The sequence below is a fragment of the Astatotilapia calliptera genome, chromosome 3, assembly GCF_900246225.1.
Source record: "Astatotilapia calliptera chromosome 3, fAstCal1.2, whole genome shotgun sequence".
Classification (NCBI taxonomy): Eukaryota; Metazoa; Chordata; class Actinopteri; order Cichliformes; family Cichlidae; genus Astatotilapia; species Astatotilapia calliptera.
Window position 1 is genome coordinate 27,874,224 of NC_039304.1, and position 18,349 is coordinate 27,892,572.

General features: G+C 41.8%; 2 protein-coding genes across 10 annotated transcripts in view; both read left to right on the top strand.

Annotated features, from left to right (window-relative positions):
- The window catches only part of nop10 (NOP10 ribonucleoprotein homolog (yeast)), a 4,493-nt gene extending 2,963 nt beyond the window's left edge, over window positions 1–1,530 (top strand). Inside the window, exon 2 of the mRNA XM_026162652.1 lies at window positions 1,205–1,530. Within this exon, the coding sequence (XP_026018437.1) occupies window positions 1,205–1,345 (141 nt within the window). The 3' untranslated portion in view covers window positions 1,346–1,530. The remainder of the gene's footprint in view (window positions 1–1,204) is intronic.
- Window positions 1,531–3,428: 1,898 nt separating this feature from the next.
- The window catches only part of slc12a6 (solute carrier family 12 member 6), a 31,985-nt gene continuing 17,064 nt past the window's right edge, over window positions 3,429–18,349 (top strand). The window contains exons 1-5 of one of the 9 annotated variants that reach the window (XM_026162656.1): window positions 3,429–3,709; window positions 8,332–8,348; window positions 8,813–9,068; window positions 17,181–17,275; window positions 17,753–17,881. In XM_026162656.1, the coding sequence (XP_026018441.1) occupies window positions 8,849–9,068; window positions 17,181–17,275; window positions 17,753–17,881 (444 nt within the window). In that variant the 5' untranslated portion in view covers window positions 3,429–3,709; window positions 8,332–8,348; window positions 8,813–8,848. Of the gene's footprint in view, window positions 3,710–3,730; window positions 3,991–8,331; window positions 9,069–17,180; window positions 17,276–17,752; window positions 17,882–18,349 lie in introns of those variants that run through there. The other 8 variants (XM_026162657.1, XM_026162653.1, XM_026162655.1 and 5 more) reach the window with 8 other exon arrangements.

Sequence of the window (18,349 nt, forward strand, 5' to 3'; positions counted from 1 at the left end):
GAGAATGGTTTTATTCCTCCAGCCCACTTAAGATCAAATTGGTCTGAATTGGGAGCTTTATTGAGGAATATAGGGCTCAGACTGGACAAACAGTGAATTCAGACAATAATAATACCATGACACCGACAATTGCAACAAGATGAGTGTGAAGGTATTGGACTAAATGAATAAATAAGGGATACCTGGTTATGATACATACAGTAAATAAATGGGAACTTGACAGTGTTGTGTAAATGGTATATAGACAACAAAACGGTGTATACAGCTCGATTTGGTTCAGCAGCAGTAATAATGGATGTTTTAAGTACAAACACTATGAGAGTGTTGGTGTTACAGGGTGACGGCCTGTGGGAAGAGACGATCCAGGTGTCTGCTTGTTTTGGCATGAAGTGCTCTGTAGCATTTACCAGTGGGGAGGAGTTGGAACAGGTTGTTTGCGGTATGTCTGTGAAGGTTCTCAGGTTGTGATAGGTCTGCAGTAATTTCACCTGCTTGTTTCCTGACTCTGGATTTGTACGAATCCTGCATGGAGGATGAGTCGACACCAACGTTTGTTTGTTTTACCTGCAGACCCCAGTGTCTGTTATAGTCTGGTCTCGTCCTGTTAAATCCAAACCATACAGTAATGTTTTTCAGAGTGCAGAGAATGAACTTCTTGCAAAAGCTCAGGCTGTTCATCCTCTGCTGCGTCTTCTTGATGATTTTGTCTGTGTTGGAACAGCTGAACAGCTCCAACTGAAGTCTCCATTTCTGAGCATATTCAGCTCAAGATTGTTCTGATTACACCACAGGGACAGCTGTTCAACCCCACATCTGTATGGAGAGTCATCAGTCATGTCATCTGCACATTTCATGATTTTGACCTACAGGTCTTTAGTGATGCAGTTGTTTGTGTAGAGGGAGAGGACACAACTCTTGAGGCCACCACAGCTGATTTTTCCAGGTGCTGGATGTGGTTCTCCTCAGCGTCATCTACAGCTTTTGCTGTCTGTGTCTCAGGGTCCAACACTGGGCTATGAGGACCATGACTTCTGACTGCTGCAGTTCTAAACTGGTCCTGGGTCTGAATGGTTGTCTCTCTCTCCCTGTGTTAGCTCTGCAACGCCGCCAGCTGTCATGGAGAAATCTGAAAACGTACTGAAAATCTATTTTCATGATTTGAAACCCTTAAAAAGCACAAGCACACTCTTTTCTCTTTCCACAGAAGGTGACTCCAGATGGGGAGCCCACCAGCTCGGCCCACCCGGCTCGATTCTCCCCAGATGACAAGTTTTCCCGGCACCGGGTGATATTGAAGAAACGCTTCAACATACTGCTGACCCAGCAGCCCAAGCCTGTCATGTGAGGAGGAGGAGAAAGACATATCAGGATGGAGCTACAAGGAGAAGAGCGAGAAAACACCTGAGCCGGATTTAAAGGACTGCTCGTACCCTCTATTGATGCGATGATGGAATTTGTTCATTTTTTTTTTTAAGGGTGGCGGTTTTTAATTTGTTCATACTAAATAAATCTTTGCGTCATAGCTCCTCACGTGTTGCCTGTGTGTGTCTAAAATCCAGACTGGCTGACAGCTTGTTGGACAAATGAAGCATTTAAATGCAGATAGTCTTTAATGTGCCACCAACCTACCAGCCAGGGGGCGCTGTAGTATGAAGGTTGTCCTACAGGATTTCCCTATATCCAAAATAACACGATCACGTAATTTGTGGCATTATGAAAACACAGCTGATGATAGATTTGAGGAAGCACTTTAGCTGAGCCTGCAGATTTTCTCCATTTGTTTCCCAAGACAGCCATAACTTCCTCTCAAAGCTTTCTTTTTTTAAAAATCATTCTTTTACTTTTGCAGCCAAACACTGGATCGATTTGTAGATATACGACAGCCAGGTGACTCTTTGTGTGTGACTGCACAGGGTTTTTTTTTTTGTTTGTTTTGTGTTGTTTTGTTTTTTTTATATATCTTTTGTCCACCTGTCCCACATTCTGATTGGCTCCATTTTGAAAGAACTGGTACAAAGCTGACCTCCAATTGTTAAATAATGGATGGACATTGTGAGGGAAGTCACCTTTATGTCAGCTGAATAATGTGCTACCTTTTTCTAACTTAGATGGATTAGAGAACTATAACTTGGTAAATATAGTTTGTTTGTTTTTTTTGTCCTTTTTTTTTTTTAAGAATTTGTCGGCTTTCTTAAAATGTGACAAAGTTTAGAAAGGAAAAAAGTTGTAATTCAAAAAAGTGCATTTGGACTGACACCCATATTTTTGTGGGAAACAAACGGCAGTTATTCAGACCAAAAGGAGAAAAGTACTAAAATTCACCTCCTTATGCTCATTGAATACTGCTAAAAAAAATCTAATTTAAATTAAGGGACCACTCAGTCATCACAAATTATCCCAAAGTCAGTTAAACTTCAGGGAGATCAGAGTGTACGGTTTGGAAACATAAATCATTTGTAGAAAGCCAATAAGAGGAATGGTTTCTCAGACTATTGCTCTTTCCTTATCCCTCCTGACTGCCGTTGTCACTCCTGTTAGCCTGAGGGATCACCTTGCATGATGAGATGATGAATGGTGTCCTGCTGGATCTTCTCCCAGTCCTAGATCAAGATATCTGTGGGCTCCTGCACAGCATTTCTGACATGATGAAAGGTCTGGGCTCCGGTCTGGGGTGTGTGAGGGACAGTCACGTCCAGAATCTGCCTGCACACTCTGATCACAAGAGGCCTGATGTTTTCCCACATGAGATGAACCCTGGGTTTACTGCATCAGCATAAGGTCTGAGGATTTAACCCCAGCACATTTTTGACCTATTTTCAGGCTGACTCTTATAAAGACAGCTTAACATGCCTGAAGTTGAACCGTTTTACACTGAAATGATCAAGCTTTCCCTTCATTTTCTTGAGCCATATATTTACTTACTTATATTTACTTAGTCAGATTAAAATCAAATTACCCGTAAAAAGTACTTAAAGCTTTCCCAGCAGAAAATACAGTGAAACAATGGAAAGAATTGATTACTGAAGTATTTTTAGAAGAACATACAATTTAATTCAGAAAATAGCAAAGGGCATAGTATTTCAGATATTTAATTTTACATTCTTGAATTGTTAATGCACCGATAATTTATGTAAGTTACATATTTTAGAGCCAGGTACTGGTTCCCAATATGTGGATTTGGGCCTAGTCCAAAGGGTCAGACTATAAGTGTGAGGAAAGAAGCAAAACTAATGTTAGCTGACAGAAGTACTTAAAACGTATTTTTAATATGGCAAAGTAACTAGTAGCTACAGCTTGCAGATAAATATAAAAGTACCAGAAATGTATTACAAATAGCAAAAGAGTGTGTAAAAAGTAAATCTGTATTAAATCTGGTATTGATCAAAAATATATTTAAAGAAATAAGTGATGCATTTCATATTTTTAGCAGCACTGTTCGTGTTCACTGTTCGATAGCTAGCCGCTGTCTACTCGAACTACATTTCCCAAGTAGCTTTTACCCCGTGTCTGTCACTAAGCATGCGCAAGACGTTTTAGCGACGGCGAGGAATAGAGGACCCCCCAGGCGTTCGCGCGTGTGTATGGTTGAGTCGATTGAACAACCCAAAAAAAAAAAAAAAAGTCCCGAGAAAACCTGGGAGACACTCCCAAATTTTTAGTGATTTAAAACAGCCATATGTGCATAGGGCCACATGGAAGCCAGAGCCAGGTATGTGTTTCATGTGATAACTGTCTGAACTCCGGGCTTTTTCTCTATCGGTGTCGGTGAGACAGCCGGGGCTCCGCGGAGTTGACAGTTTATGGCACGGCTAGCCGCTGAGCTAGCTTCGGTTAGCCGCGCCGACTGTAGACGAGCGGCTTCACCCGATACGACCTCCACGTATGAGTGTGTGTATTTGTTACCACCTATGGATGTCTGGTTGATGGGTCGGCGCTGGGCGTGATGCTCTTCGACACAAGACGCTTGGTTGAAAGGAAAATCACAACTTTGTGAGTAACGAGCTAATTACCCGGCCGGTTTATCCCGGAATAACCACGCGTTTTTGGACGTTTTTTTACGTCTTTATTTTCAAGCCGCTCTTAAACATATCCCCCACGTCGTAAAAATCGCTCTTCACGAGGTTTGAGTTAATGTCTGCTTGGCATTTTATCCTAACGCTGGCTCTGGCCATATCGTGTCGTCTGCAGGTGTTCAGTGACCGGTTCGAGCCAGAATTATTATGGCCAGCTTAATTGGCTTACAATGGGCGGTGGTTAGAGAGGCGAGCATCCCAGCCAGCTTTGATTTCCCTAAACTGGTTAATTAAAGACTTTTCTTAATTGGTAAAGGTGTGTTTGGCCATGTCCTCGTCTCTGGATCATATTTGCTTACAGCCGCATTACCCTCGTGATGGAGGCTGCCTGCCAAAAGCGCAAGAGGACCCAATCTCCCTAATTTGACTGTAAAGTTCCTTAACGATAGTAAAATTAAGGCAGTATTTTCACTTAATTGATCTCAGACCTGGGAAAATCTTGAACTAGATGAGGTTAAAGCTAGTTACTGCTAGTTTAGCTAAAATAATAATCTTTAGTCATGGCGGTTAGATATGTTTAGGAGGTCAGGTAGCCTCACAGATATTGATCTGGGAGCTTGGCAAACTAATCCATGATCATTAATACTGGCCCACATTGGTAGCAAGGCATTATGACTGTCTCCTGATGCAAAGGTAACAGCTTAAAATACAAAAATAGGCCCCGAGTTAGCACGAAAAAGGAACAAAATGTGCTCAATCCTTATGCTTGGACAAAAAAGGTGGCTGAATATGCTGTAATGTTATCTAAGTGACACACATAAGAGTAAATGTGTGTGTTTAACATATTCTTTAAAGGAAACCAGAGCCAGGCATTCGTTTCAAATGACTAATGTTTGAGCTCTGAGGGTTTGTCTTGGGCATTTGTAAGTGTTGATAAGGCAGCATTAATAAAAAATGACCAACAAAGAGGCACCAAAATTTTACGGGCACTGCTTGGGTAAAGGGTCACTGTAAATAAATCACTGCTCAGTGAAAATATTGTAAACTGTATGCAGTAAAACAAGTGAAAATCAGTCAAACTAATATACCCAAAAGTGCAGTGTTAAATATTCCAAGGTTAAAGCAATGCTATGTGTATTATAGATAAAATATTATAAGTAAATCCAGGTGTAATGGGAAGTTTGATGGCCACAGGTTGGAATGATTTTAGGTTTTCAGGTTTATTTATAAATGTTCTAGAGCCAAAAAACAAGAATTCACCTCTAAGTGCTTTATATTGTGAGATAACTAGGGCTGCACGATTTTGCATAAAATGAGAATCACGATTTATTTGCTTAGAATTGAGATCACGATTCTCTCACGATTTTCTTTTCCAGTATAAATATTTATTGCACTTATTAACTGCACATCAACTTCGTAACAGTTGAGACTGAACATAAAAACAATAAATAAACATAAAAACAACAAATGTCTCACGTTTTGTCGTTGCCGCAAAATGTTGTACTGCTTGAAATTCCGTCTCCACCGTTGCTCGACACTGCGTGTATAGAGCAGGTAGTGCAACAATAGAAAAATAGTTGCGGGACGGCACTGTGTAGCGTTTGTCTAGGGTGTTGATCATTTTCCTAAATCCCTCGTTTTGCACAGTGTTGATGGGAGCCATATCTTTGGTCAGGTGATAAGTGATAGCCTCCGTAATTTCTTTGTGCCTGCGGGAGGTCGATGGGTATAGGGAAGCGCTGTATAAGGTTCCCGTTATTGATGTTTGGGTGGTTGACCGGGACGGACTTTCTCCTGTCACTTTCTTGTCATCCCTGAGGTGCTCTCCGTTGTTTTTTCCCTGCTAATTTTAGCAGCCAGCTTCTGTATCACGTGGTATAAGGCTCCGCCCTTGTCATTTGTTGAGCAGGAAGAGTGAGCGCTTGTTTTCATGCAGATTACGTCCTGGATCAAAATGCGGTACAATCGTCGTCTTTTTTTTCTTATTCTTTTTTTTTTTAAATCGTTGTCATTTGGAAATGAGATCGCACATAAGTATGAATTGAGATCGCGATTTTCTAACGATTAATCGTGCAGCCCTAGAGATAACCCTACAATAATACAGAGAAAACTCCTAAACTAGATGACTCTGTATGAACAAGTACTTAGTGATAGTGGGGAGGAAAGACTCTTGGGATGAAGACGGGCCAAAAGAGACACATGATTAGTACCTTCCAACTAGTGGATGACCTGCTCTTTCTCCTTCCTCGTCCTCTTCACATTGCTGGGGGTTTTTTTTTTGTTTGTTTTGTTTTGTTTCTTTGTTTTTTAAACCAAGCTGTTGTCGGTGAAAACATCAATCTGGAGGTTTCAGAACAAGACTTCAGAAACAAGCTCATGACATCATGATCACTACGTCATTCTTTTCTACTGTCTATGAAGCCAACATTGGCAGTCACATAAAGGTGGTCATCAACTGGATAGGTCAGCCCAGGGCTTCCCAGTCTAGCTACTTTGGACACTCGTACTATCTGCGCCCTGAGGTTCAAGTGTTCTTCTGGGAATAGTGATGCTATTTCCCAGGGATTCCATGGTGGTGGTCAGTATCATATAGTTGGTCTTGTCACATGTCGGGAAGCTGTTATTTCACTTACAAGATCATTGAACATGCAACAGTGAGGGTTACAGATGATTTATTTTACCACAGTGGTGGATCAGTATCATCACATATTTGAAGCCAAAGTATCTGTGTTATATCAGAAGTGTAGTAAACTGTGCATCTGTGGATTGAGGCATTCTCAGCAGGGATGGATATATTTGGGTGGATATCCAAGCATTTATCAGTTCTTCTGTCTCGTTCTTTATTGATTCTTTTATGATTAATTGTGGAAAAATTTAAGCCTCCACAGGTTTGGAGAATCTTCAAAACTCTAAAGACAAGTAACAGAATTTGATAAAATCCTGCATGTGACTCATGGCATGCGAAAGCTCTGCTGCCATGAGTTTGATGGCGTCATTTAGTTACGCACAACTGTGAGAAAAACACACTGACACTGATAGAAGCATCTGATAAGCCTGGAGACATACAGCTCACATGGACTGGGTCATTTTGGAATCAGCCCTCAGTGGCAGTTTTAAAGGCCACTGCTTGCTCGTTGACCACAGCATGGTCACTGAATTGTTTCTACATTGCTCTCTGTATGTTGGCATCGCTACACATCAGCGTGAACTTAAAGTTGGGTTAGATTTAGACGGGCGTGTTGATCTCTAGTAGGAGGCAAGGCTCAGTCGTCTATCAGTGAATGTCAGACTGAAGATTGAGGTAGTAATATCTGCGCTGAGGCTCTGACATGTTCTGCCAGCTCATTCTATCACCTCGCTGTACGTTGTCTGCCCCCACCCCAAATCTAGCTTTCTTATTAGAAACACATGCTGGTGAGTTATAATGGAAACTAATTTAGGTGTAGCTCAAATATGGCTGGAGGAGGCTCACGAAAATAACCTCACGCCCGCCTCAGAGCAGATGCTTTTCACGCTGCAGCTTTCTTTATCTTTGAGAAACCCCCCTCCTTACCCCCTCTCCACCCATCTCGTCCACTTCTGAATGCAGACTGACAAAGACTGTTAGACGGGTAGCGTTATAAAACAGGAAAGAGAGGCCACGTCTGTGAATGCAGAGTGAGAAAAAACAGCCAGGAGCTACTGGCACAACCGGTTGGAACCGCTCTCTTTTAATAATTAAATTATGATTCAAGCTAAAACAACAATTCAGATACACAATGTCCACCTGTGCTGGGTCACTTCTTTCCCTCAGGTTAGTTAGCACACTGGATATCTAGTTCACTAACCACTGAAGGCGCTGGACAACAGTGATGTTCACAGTGCTTACTGTTTCACACCTCCTTTACTTAGAGAGCAGTCATGCTGCTCTGAGAAGATGATACTTGTGATGAACAGTCGTTTTCATAGAGTTGTTTCATTGGCATGTAGAGAAAAGGAATTGGGTTGAAATGTGTGGGTTTTTATGTTGAGTTAAGAAGCACCATGACTGGTGCATAGATGCATTTTATGGTACAACAGAAGAAGTGCTTGGTGTTAACACACACTGTATATGAAAGATGGACACATCCAGCTCTCCCTTGTTGGTTTATGGATGCATTTAGTATTTTAGCTGCTGTTATTATCTTGTTTTTTTTTTCAGATTTCTTTCAGTTTGTTTGTTTCTTTTAAATTTAATTCTGCTTTATGTTTTTCCTGTCTGTCTGTACCCCTCACTGTACCACTTTCTTCCCTTCCTTTGCCCTGGCTCTGACCTCTAATGTGTGATATCATTATAAAGACATCTTTACCTCTAAGGTTGCTTGACAGACAAGTTTTACTTATGTTTACTTGAGAAATGGCAGAGAAAGACAAGTTTAATGCACTTGACTGCTGAGCCATAGGAATTGAAACAAAGTGCAGGTAGAAGAGAGAACGCACTGAGGGCAGTTTAAAGATTTAGCTTGATAATAAAAGACAGCCTCAGCTGTTTGTGTCATATCATGTCTCAGTTTTTATTCTACACATTCCCAAATTTATAGCCAGGGATTTGATCATTTTGTGCTTGTGTCACTGGAAACATTTATTTGTTGTACCTTTTCTTTCACATGCCGTGTGGAAGAAGTCTAGTTTGCTTAAATGGAGAATTTCAGCGTCAAAAGGGCAAATTGTAGAGGACGCCATTACCTCAGCATCAACTGCAAAATAGCCTAGCCTAGCTCAGCTCAGCCCTGCTGGCCAGTCCGTGACTCCTCCTTCCCCTTCCCTCTTCTCCCACATAGTGCCCCTCCACCCCTGTCTCTTTCAAGTGAGCTATAATGGCATCGGTGCGCTTCACCGTGACGCCCACTAAGGCGGAGGACCTCCCAGGGGGGTCAGACCTGTCACCTGACATCAGCCTGCGCTCCGGTTCCCGTGTGCGCTTTGAGTCAGACAGCGCCAACCGAAGTGACCCACTAAGCGAAGTTTCTGGAGGTGTGACGACGACTTCTGCAGGAGGAGGGGCTGACAGCCCGGATCACAGCAGCATAGACCAAGGTGAGGATACACACACCTAACACAAAGACATTTCTTTTTAACTGATGGTGTTTATTCTTTATACTTGAGACATGACAGCTGTCACGTCCTCTTTGAAGTTTCTTCATTGGCTGCATTATGTGTGACAGGCCTGTGCAGTGACCATGATTTAACCATCGGAAAAGGGGGACTAGGATCAGGCTTATGTTGCTTAAGTCGGTGTGTTGTTTCCTGGCTTTTGCTACATGATGACTGGTTTTTAAAATTGATTCTGATAAGGTTTGATTGATTAATTGATTGATTTTTTTGTGGAAAAAATTTGACCTACCTAACTTTTCAGCTCGGTGTCTGAAAACGGTGTGGCAAGAGAACAGAAAAACGCTTTGACATGTCACTTCCTATGTGGCATGATGTCTGCGTCATTGACTTTGCAATGTCCAAGTGTCAGAAAAACATCCAGGCATCGATAAAAGATATTGATGAGTCTTTGAGACTTATGACTAGTCTGCTTTTTTTCTTTTTTTTCTGAATTTTACTGTCTAGTCTCTAATGCCAGTCCTTTTCCTGTCTTACTTGAGCCCCAGTTCAGTTTGTTTTAGTTATTTATATATATCCATTAGGGGTGCAACGATATTCGTATCGATATTGAACCGTTCGATACAGTGCTTTCGGTTCGGTACGCATATGTATCGAACAATACAACATTTGTAATTTATTTTATCAACTTTCCTTCTGACGATGCTGTCTGTGTTGAGCGCTCAGTGAATCTGCGTTCGACTACTCCGCCTAGGCTGCACTGTCGAGCGCAGATCCACTGAGCGCTCAACACAGACAGCATAGTCAGAAGGAAGAGCGCAGGGCAAGCTAGCAAGACAGAAGTTAAGCTCTCCTTGCAACATGGACCTCCCCCACCCTCATTCAGATCTGGCGTTTGGAATTATTTTGGTTTTCATGTGACGTATGACCCTGAAGGTAAGCGAGTCATGGACTAAAGTAAAACAGTATGTTGGATGTGCCATGCAATGCTCAATTACATGGGTGGGAACTAGTGTGTTAGCGCAGTTAGCTCGTTAACGTGTTGGCCGTCTAGCCCCATGCACGGGGCGATCGGCGGTAGCTCGTTAACGGAGATTTGCCGTGTTGTGGCGTTAAGGTCATTTCAACGAGATCAACCTGAAAGCACTAGTGGGAACACAACGAATATGACTGCACATTTACGCCGACATCATCCTAGTGCAAAGACAAAAACAACAAGCATGCTACTAACTTTAGCCGAGTCATTTAGACAGCTGTTAGCACATGATTCTCCTTATGCTGCTGAGAATATAGCCCAGAAGAAGCGGATAGTATAGCTTTTATTTTGGAAAGAGACATTTCTCTGTAATAAACTCTCTTTTCCAAAGATGAGTGATTCCTCAATCAGATACAGGGCTCGCAATATCGCTAGCCCGACGTCCCGGAGCTAGCGATTTTTTTCAGTCGGGCTACCAAAATCTCTCTGCCCTGCCCGTCCGGCTATCGTAGGAAGGAAAAATATATGTCAATGCTTTTGCATTCTTTCAGAAATGTAGCTGGGTAATTATGTCATTGGCATCGGTGAGCCACTGTCAATATGTGACATATTGAAATCGCGTTTGAATTTGCGCTTGTTTTTTTGCTTTCACTTTGCAATCGTGCGAACTGTGTATAGAGAGCGACAGCACTGATCTGTGAGTGATGATAATTTGTGCACCAATTCCTCTGACATTGTCTTATTAATCGTTAGCTTACTATGCAAACATGACAAGTGAAATCTCCCGCAGCTTAAACATGTGAGAGGTTGATCGCAGAGAATCGCTGAGCTTATGTGAGTGCGTGTGTAAAAGCAGCAGGATATATATTTTAGTTCTGCTGAGCCAAATAAGACAGGTCAGGGTGAAGAAGTGACAGCCAAAGAAAAGCTTACCACAAAACGGAGAAGTTATGACAAATCAGACTTTAAGGCAAAAAGAAAGTGCAGCTTTATGGTTTCATGGACAAAATAATTTCTGTGGCTGCAATATGATGAGCTAAATAACCAGGGCTGCACATAAGTGGTCCGCAGGTGCGCATTCGCTGTCAAAATAAAAAAACACGCACAAGGGTTAGGGTTAAATTTAAAAACTGTACTTTTGAGTTAAAATATATATTTATAATTTTAATAAATGACAAATTAAAAAGGCATGAACATTTTTTTTGTATCGAAAAAATATCGAACCGTGACACCAAAGTATCGAACCGAACCGAACCGTGAATTTTGTGTATCGTTGCACCCCTAATATCCATATATCCACACATTCTCTGTAAAGTCAGTTAAGTTGTGTTCAAGTTCATGCAGTTCACGTTAGTTCAGTTCACTTTGTTTTTGTTTTTATACCTCCAGACAGCAGCAGCAGACATCTCAGGGAACATAGTAATGTGAGATAAAGACTATGCAATATTAGAAAGGGAGCTGATAATGGTGCTTCTGTGTCTGCTTGCTAGATGCTTTTTTTTTCCAGGTTCAAGCATCTACTATGTTGTTATTCTTGGATCTTTTTTTAGTTGTCATTCTCAGGCCTTTACAGTTTTATAAGCACTAGTTGGGCTTTTAGTCCAGATTTTTATATTGATTGATATCCAATTTGATATTGATATCTATTGATTTAAAAAAAAAATCTGATATCAGCTGATATTTTCTGTTTTGCTTTTGTTTTTTCCCTTTTAGACACACAACATAAACAGAGTTCCCTCACATTTGTTATGTGTAGTCATTTATGAGTCCTTACTGAGATATTACGACTCGCAGCTCTGCTCGACACCACTTGGATCAGCTGGGTTGTTGTTTGTAGCGTTCCAAACACGAGTTGCCTAGAGGACGAGTGCCCCCTCTGGTGCACAACCAAAACTACAGTCATAATGTGTTGAATGGTGTTTCTCTCATCTCTCTTCATTTATCTGCCATTTAAAAAGCAATACTGATATATCAGCTGTTACATTGTTGAGATTGTAATTAATGTTCCTGACAGGGATCAGTGGGCACATTAAGGTGAGGATGAAGACTCATTCATCGCCATTGTTCTGAACCATGCTGTAGCATGTTAATTAAGTCATGAAGGCATTTGTAGAGGGTGATCTTCAGCATGTACTTCCTTTGTACTGTATGTTTGTGTATGGGTTTTTTGTTTGTTTGTTTTTCTTTTGCCTTTTTAAAATTTATTCTTTGCTTTGTCGCTTTTTCTAAATTCAGAATTGTTTATTCTATTACTCTTGTTCTCTTCTGCTTGCTTTCTTTTTTCTTTCTCAGCAGGTGATCCAGGTGATTGATATATGCATTTTTTTTTCTCTGCCCGTTCTGTTGGTTTTTGTCTTTTGCCCTTCTCCCCCGTCCCTCTTCTCAGCTGTTTCTCTTTCCCTCTTTCTTTCTCCCCTTCTTTCCCCCAGTCAAGTCTGTCCCGTATTCAGTAAGTGAAAATAAAATAAACAATAAAAGGTGAATCAAATGGACCATTACGGCAAGGCTGGGATGGTCAGTTTGGTAAAGTAAATCCGTTGGGCATCTTTCTTTGCCTTTAGACAACAATTCTGATGGCAAAAGAGCCAAACGGGACAGGCAAAAAAAAATAAATAAATAAAATAAAATAAAATAAATAAATAAATAAATTCAGAATTGCTAGTTTGGTTTGAACAGGAAGAGCAGGGCACCCGCTGGGCGTGGGTTCATGAGGGGAACATTAGTTATGATGGCTCATGTTAAAACTAATGCTGAATTCCTATGCAACAAATTCCCACACATGAACTAGTGAGACTGGTTTTCACCGGACACAAAGAAAGGTCTTCTACAGCTTTTTTTTGCCCAGACTGTTCATTTTCTAGGAAATAAAAAGGGAAATGCTATTTTTAGATTCTTGAGATGTGCTCATGCATGTCTCAAGTTGAAAAATGCATTTTTAAATAGGTTTTATGGCTCTCTGGGCTGTTAAGCTCTCCATTTGTTTTTCTAAGTGAGAACTTGAGGCCAGAGTGCTCCCCTCAGGGCTAGTCAGCCAATTGAGCAACAGTTGAACTTCACCATTATTGCGGTTAGCAGAAACTGAGAACAATAAGAGGATTTCATTCTGTTGTGATTGTAGCGCATGTTCCACTTCCCTTACTGCCAAATCAAATCAAATCACTTTTATTGTCACATCACATGTGCAGGTACATTGGTACAGCACATGCGAGTGAAATTCTTGTGTGCGAGCTTCACAAGCAACAGAGTTGTGCAAAATACAACAACGTAAACAGGCAAAATATACGAATGGCTAAATCTGAAACTAATAAATATATGTACAATATAGAATAGTATATGGGGGGGGGGAAAAAAAATCTGGATGTGTATACTAAATGTTTTTCTGTGTGTGTGTGTGTGTGTGTGTGTGTGTGTGTGTGTGTGTGTGTGTGTGTGTACACATATTTTACAAATTAAATAGAGTCAATAAATAAAATATATAAAAATATACAAAAAAATATACAGCCACATCAGTTCTGAACTGATTCACTTCTTTCCTTAATCACAAACCCCTTCACATGCACAGATATGTGTATTTTCAGAAGAATCCAGAAGAATAGAGGATAATGGTAAACAGCTTCCATTTTACTGATGTGACTGTGCAGGTGTCAAAAGGGGTTATAACCGTGCAGAGATGATCCGGTAAAGCTCTTTCATAGTAGTAAGCATGGCCCACGCTCTTTAATAAGCTTCCATAAATAGATATTAAGCCAGTTAACCCGACTTGAGTTTCGGTCAAGCTTTAGTGATGCTGCGGTGGCCGTTTGTGAGTCTGTGCAGAAATAGCAGAGCAAGCGTGTTAGAGGAAGAAAAATGCTGTTGTAGAAGTAAATGAGCCAAAGCCCTGAAAGACAGGAGGTGTGGAGAGTTATTTTCAGAAAGGTCATAGACTCTGTGATCCATTAATGTTGACACCGATAAAGTTCCCTACTGAAGCATGCATATAGTCCACACACTGCTACATCTGGCTCCAGTAACTTTCTGCTCCACTGACTGTACGCTCTCTCTCTCACACACACACACACACACACACACACACACACAGTATCATACTCAGGTGTGGGCGGAGGACCTGACCTCTTGGGGCCACACACACAGCTGTGTTCCCCTGTGCTGAACTGGGTGTGGATTATAGAATGAAGTTGAACAGCTGAGCACAGAGAGGACAGCAGTAAGAGCTCACATGTGTCTCTGGACAGCTTTTAGTTTGGCTAAGAGGAGGTTTTCAGATCAGTACTGGTGTAGATAGGAGCGTATAGAACTCGATGGATATCCACCAATATACTGTCAAACTGCAGCGTTTATTTTATTTGCAATAGTAACATACTTGGTAACAATAAATAGTGGATTGGTGTTCAGATGCATCTCCGTGGGCGGAACGGCAGGCTGCGACAGTAGTTCTCGTTTTGCTCTGCTGCATCAGTGATTTTGGCATAACGGCACATAAACATTAACTTGCTGCTGAGAGACTCAGCTAAATGACATCCTGCTGACACGGGCAGAGCAGGGTCTGACTGGTTAGTGCTGAGCAAGCTTTCAAAATAAAAGAATCTTAAATGACTCACGCAATTTCTTGGGTTGCAGTTTAAATACCTGGCAGCACACCCAAATAAAGCCTGTTTGTGGGGAAACAGAAATGTATACTTTCATATTTGAGGAAAAACAAACTTGGGACTGTATTTGTAAGCCGAGTTGGCTGTTCGGTTGAGAAGTGTCTGACCTGAGTCACATGTTGTTGTCTGAATCACTGAACTTTTTTAAAAAGAGCAGCATCATCTGTAAGCTGTGCACACCAAGGCTGGTCTCACAAATGACGCAACAACAAAACTAACCACATGGAAGCAGGTAGTTTCCCCGATGCTCTCAGCTCTGATGCTGACTGTCAGTCAAATGATTTTGCACATTTAAAAAGAGTTTATTTTTTTAAGAAGGCACACAGTGTGAGTAGGTATCCTGTCTTGATGGTGGATCGCTATGTTAAATATGTCCTAATTGGTCCCTGTGAGCCAAAAGCTCAGACTTCAGACTGCCCTAGATGCTGGTTTCAGTTTGGCTTTGTATGATGTCACAGTTTACTGTGTAAACCTGCTGTTCAAACCTGTTTGTGAGGGCCAACCAATCAGAATCCCAATAATGTTGGCTTAAAGAAGTGTGTTCAAGATTATAACTGAAATCTTGATTATGCAGAGCTCATGTAGTCGAGCCAAAGAATGCAAATCTAAACCCCCCCCCCCTTGTGAAAACTGAAAGTTCAGATGATTTCTCCACAACAGCCTGAGCAGATAGAAAGTGTGAATCTCGACAGTCCTGATTAACAGGTTAAGTGCTAAACATACTGAGGCTACATCCACACTGATGCGTTTTGTATGAAAACACATCGTTTTGGCCTCCCATCCACACTGAGACGCCGTTTCCCCCAAAGGAGAACGCAGCGTTTTGAAAACGCTGTCGAAAACGCATACATTTGAAGAGGGTGCTTATGCGCCGCAGAGTGGACAGCGAAAACTGAGACTTTCGAAAACGATGACGCATGTTAGTCATGTGATGCAGTCATGTGACCAATTAAACTAAGATAGCGGAGGGCATTATACAGCAGTTGTTTTGTTTGCGCTCAATTTTGACAGCCCTATTAAAGATTAATATCAGTCTGTACACGCTTCAGATAGCTTTTCTTCAAATTCTTTAATTCTCACTCGCTTTTGCAACTTTGTACTTTTGTGTTACTCACAGCAACAACTCCACCTCATTGTTAGTCCATTTAAAAACTCGGTGCTTTTCCTCGACATTTTGCTGCGACGTTTCAGAGAGCCGGAAAGTAAAGAAACAGCAGACAGAAATGAGGCAGGTGGAATCTTCTTGCGTTTCACGCATGCGCAGTACTGGACCGTAAGCGTTTTCGTCCGTTTCAATGTGGACGCACAACTCTGTGAAAACGACTGAAAACGCTAGTGTGGACGCGGAGACGACAACGCCATTTTCAAATCTATCCGGGCGAGTGTGAGCTTGTTGAGATGTGGCGCATTCACGTTTATCTGTGTTCATCTGACATGGTTCAGTTTCTGTGTGTAAAGAGCAGCATCATGAAAATCAGGAGCACGCATTAGATGACCTGCCAGTTAACATGTTTTATGAACAAATGAGCGAGCTACCTGATTAGCTCGTTAGTTAAAATCTCCCAGCATGCCATCGTGCTTCAGCTGTTGATTGTTAGGAGTGAGGTTTTGCCTGTGTTGAGTCAGTATCACACTCGGTATCTTTGGCCAAATGTAGCACTGCGAACAGGATGGGAAGTTACCACCCACCACACAAATGCTGGCTTTTTTTTTTTCTTTATTTCCTCCCAGGGATCGTTGATTCGTTTTTTTCTTTGGCACGTAACCAGCCGATGTTCTAAAATAGACAGTGAAAGCTGCTGAGGCAGTTTTAGATTCACCAGCTAGTGTGAACTCATTCATAGAGTAAACACTGAAAATGAATCATGCTCTCAACACACACACCCCCCCCCCCCCCCCCCCGGCCGCACCACAGTTTTTACAGGTGTGAAGAGGTGGAAGTTTGCTGTGTTTACAGGAAAATGAAGTAAATATAGGAAGATTTGTTATTTATTTATTGTTATTATTTCAGTTTGGGGTAACTTTACATGTATTTAAGGGGAATCCACACCGTTATTATTTATTTTGCTATTGGAATGTTACACAAGAAGGGAAAACTTGTCTCATCCCTCAGTCTCTGGTTTTCTTCTGAATGCCCTTCTGTGAAGCGTGTGACCCTTGGCTGCTGTTAGCGTGAGTGTGGCGTAGCAGGGAGGGGGAAGTGATGCTGCTGACTCAGGTGCTGCCGATGCAGCGGTCTGCACCGGCGGGAGGAACCGAGCCAGCGACACGGGGTCGCTGCATCAAACTGTGTCTGTGAGGGAAACAGCTGAAAGTCGACACCACCGAGCCATGATGACAGCGATTTTAAAAAAAAAAAAAAAAAAAAAAAAAAGGCTTCCTTTGTGCTCAGTCATATTCGTGCTGCATCATCCTTTCCTTTTCTTTCCCTTTGTTTATTATTTCTCTCTCTGTCTTTCTTTTATTGGCTAGGTGAGGGAAATTCGAAAACCTCCAGTGTGTACATCAACAGCAATCATCAGGTGGACGATGACGACTTCTACGACAAAAACCTGGCCTTGTTTGAGGTACAAAACATTTCAGCCACTCTTTCTAGTGGCTGTATTTGCTGCTTTCTTATAATGTATTCACTCTTATGGTTTTATTATACAGCACAGGGCTAAGAATAGAAAAGGATGGTGACTGTTTATTTGATGAATGTCTGCTAACTGGAGCCCAGAATAACCAGCATGAGGCTGGTGGGTGTAGATAATTTCAGGTTTTATAGCTTACAGAGTTCCTTCTTCTCTCTCCCACTTCTTTATCTACCGGTTCAGTATGCCTCTTTGCCTCCTCTTCTTTCATTCTGTCTGTTGCCTTTCTCCGGTTGTCATTTTATCTTTCTTTCACTTGTTCTCCTATCTTTACTTCATCTCTGCCTCACAGTAATTTATGCCTTTCCTCCTTTTTTTAAATTTGCCCCATCTTTACTCCATCTGTTTTAATCTCTTTCTCGCTCCACCATACTTCATTGTCTCCTCTTTTTGTTCGTCCTCTACCCACAGGAGGAGATGGACACTCGGCCGAAGGTGTCCTCTCTCCTCAGCCGCCTGGTCAACTACACCAACCTGACGCAGGGGGCCAAAGAGCATGAAGAGGCCGAGAGCATCGGCGAGAAAAAGAAACCCAGCAAGGTACAAACGAATAAACCTTGAAACACACGTAAACACAAGTGTGACCTCGTAAAACATTAAATCCCTTTAGTGTTTTAATGAGATTCACTGGATGGCGAGGCATGTTGGGCAATCTGCCCATATGGAGTGCACAATTCCAGCTGTACTTTGTCTGGCTGAACAATGATCTTTTACTGCAGTGTCATAACCAGGATGAGCCCTGGTTGTAGCAATGGTGTAGTAAGTACAAAGTTGATCTGGATGACAGTAACAATCCTCACATGGTCACTAGTTCATATGTTGCACCTGAAACAATAAAAATAAAGACATCCATTTGTTCATCAGTTTTTGAGGCCCTGTCCTAGAAAACTGACTCTTTCTGCCGCCCTCCTGACTCGCTGCCTCCAGCTGAAATTGCGTTTGGATGTAACCCTGGTGTGGAGCCCAATCCTTCCTGATAAGGCGCTGGCTGGCCCAGATAAGAACTGC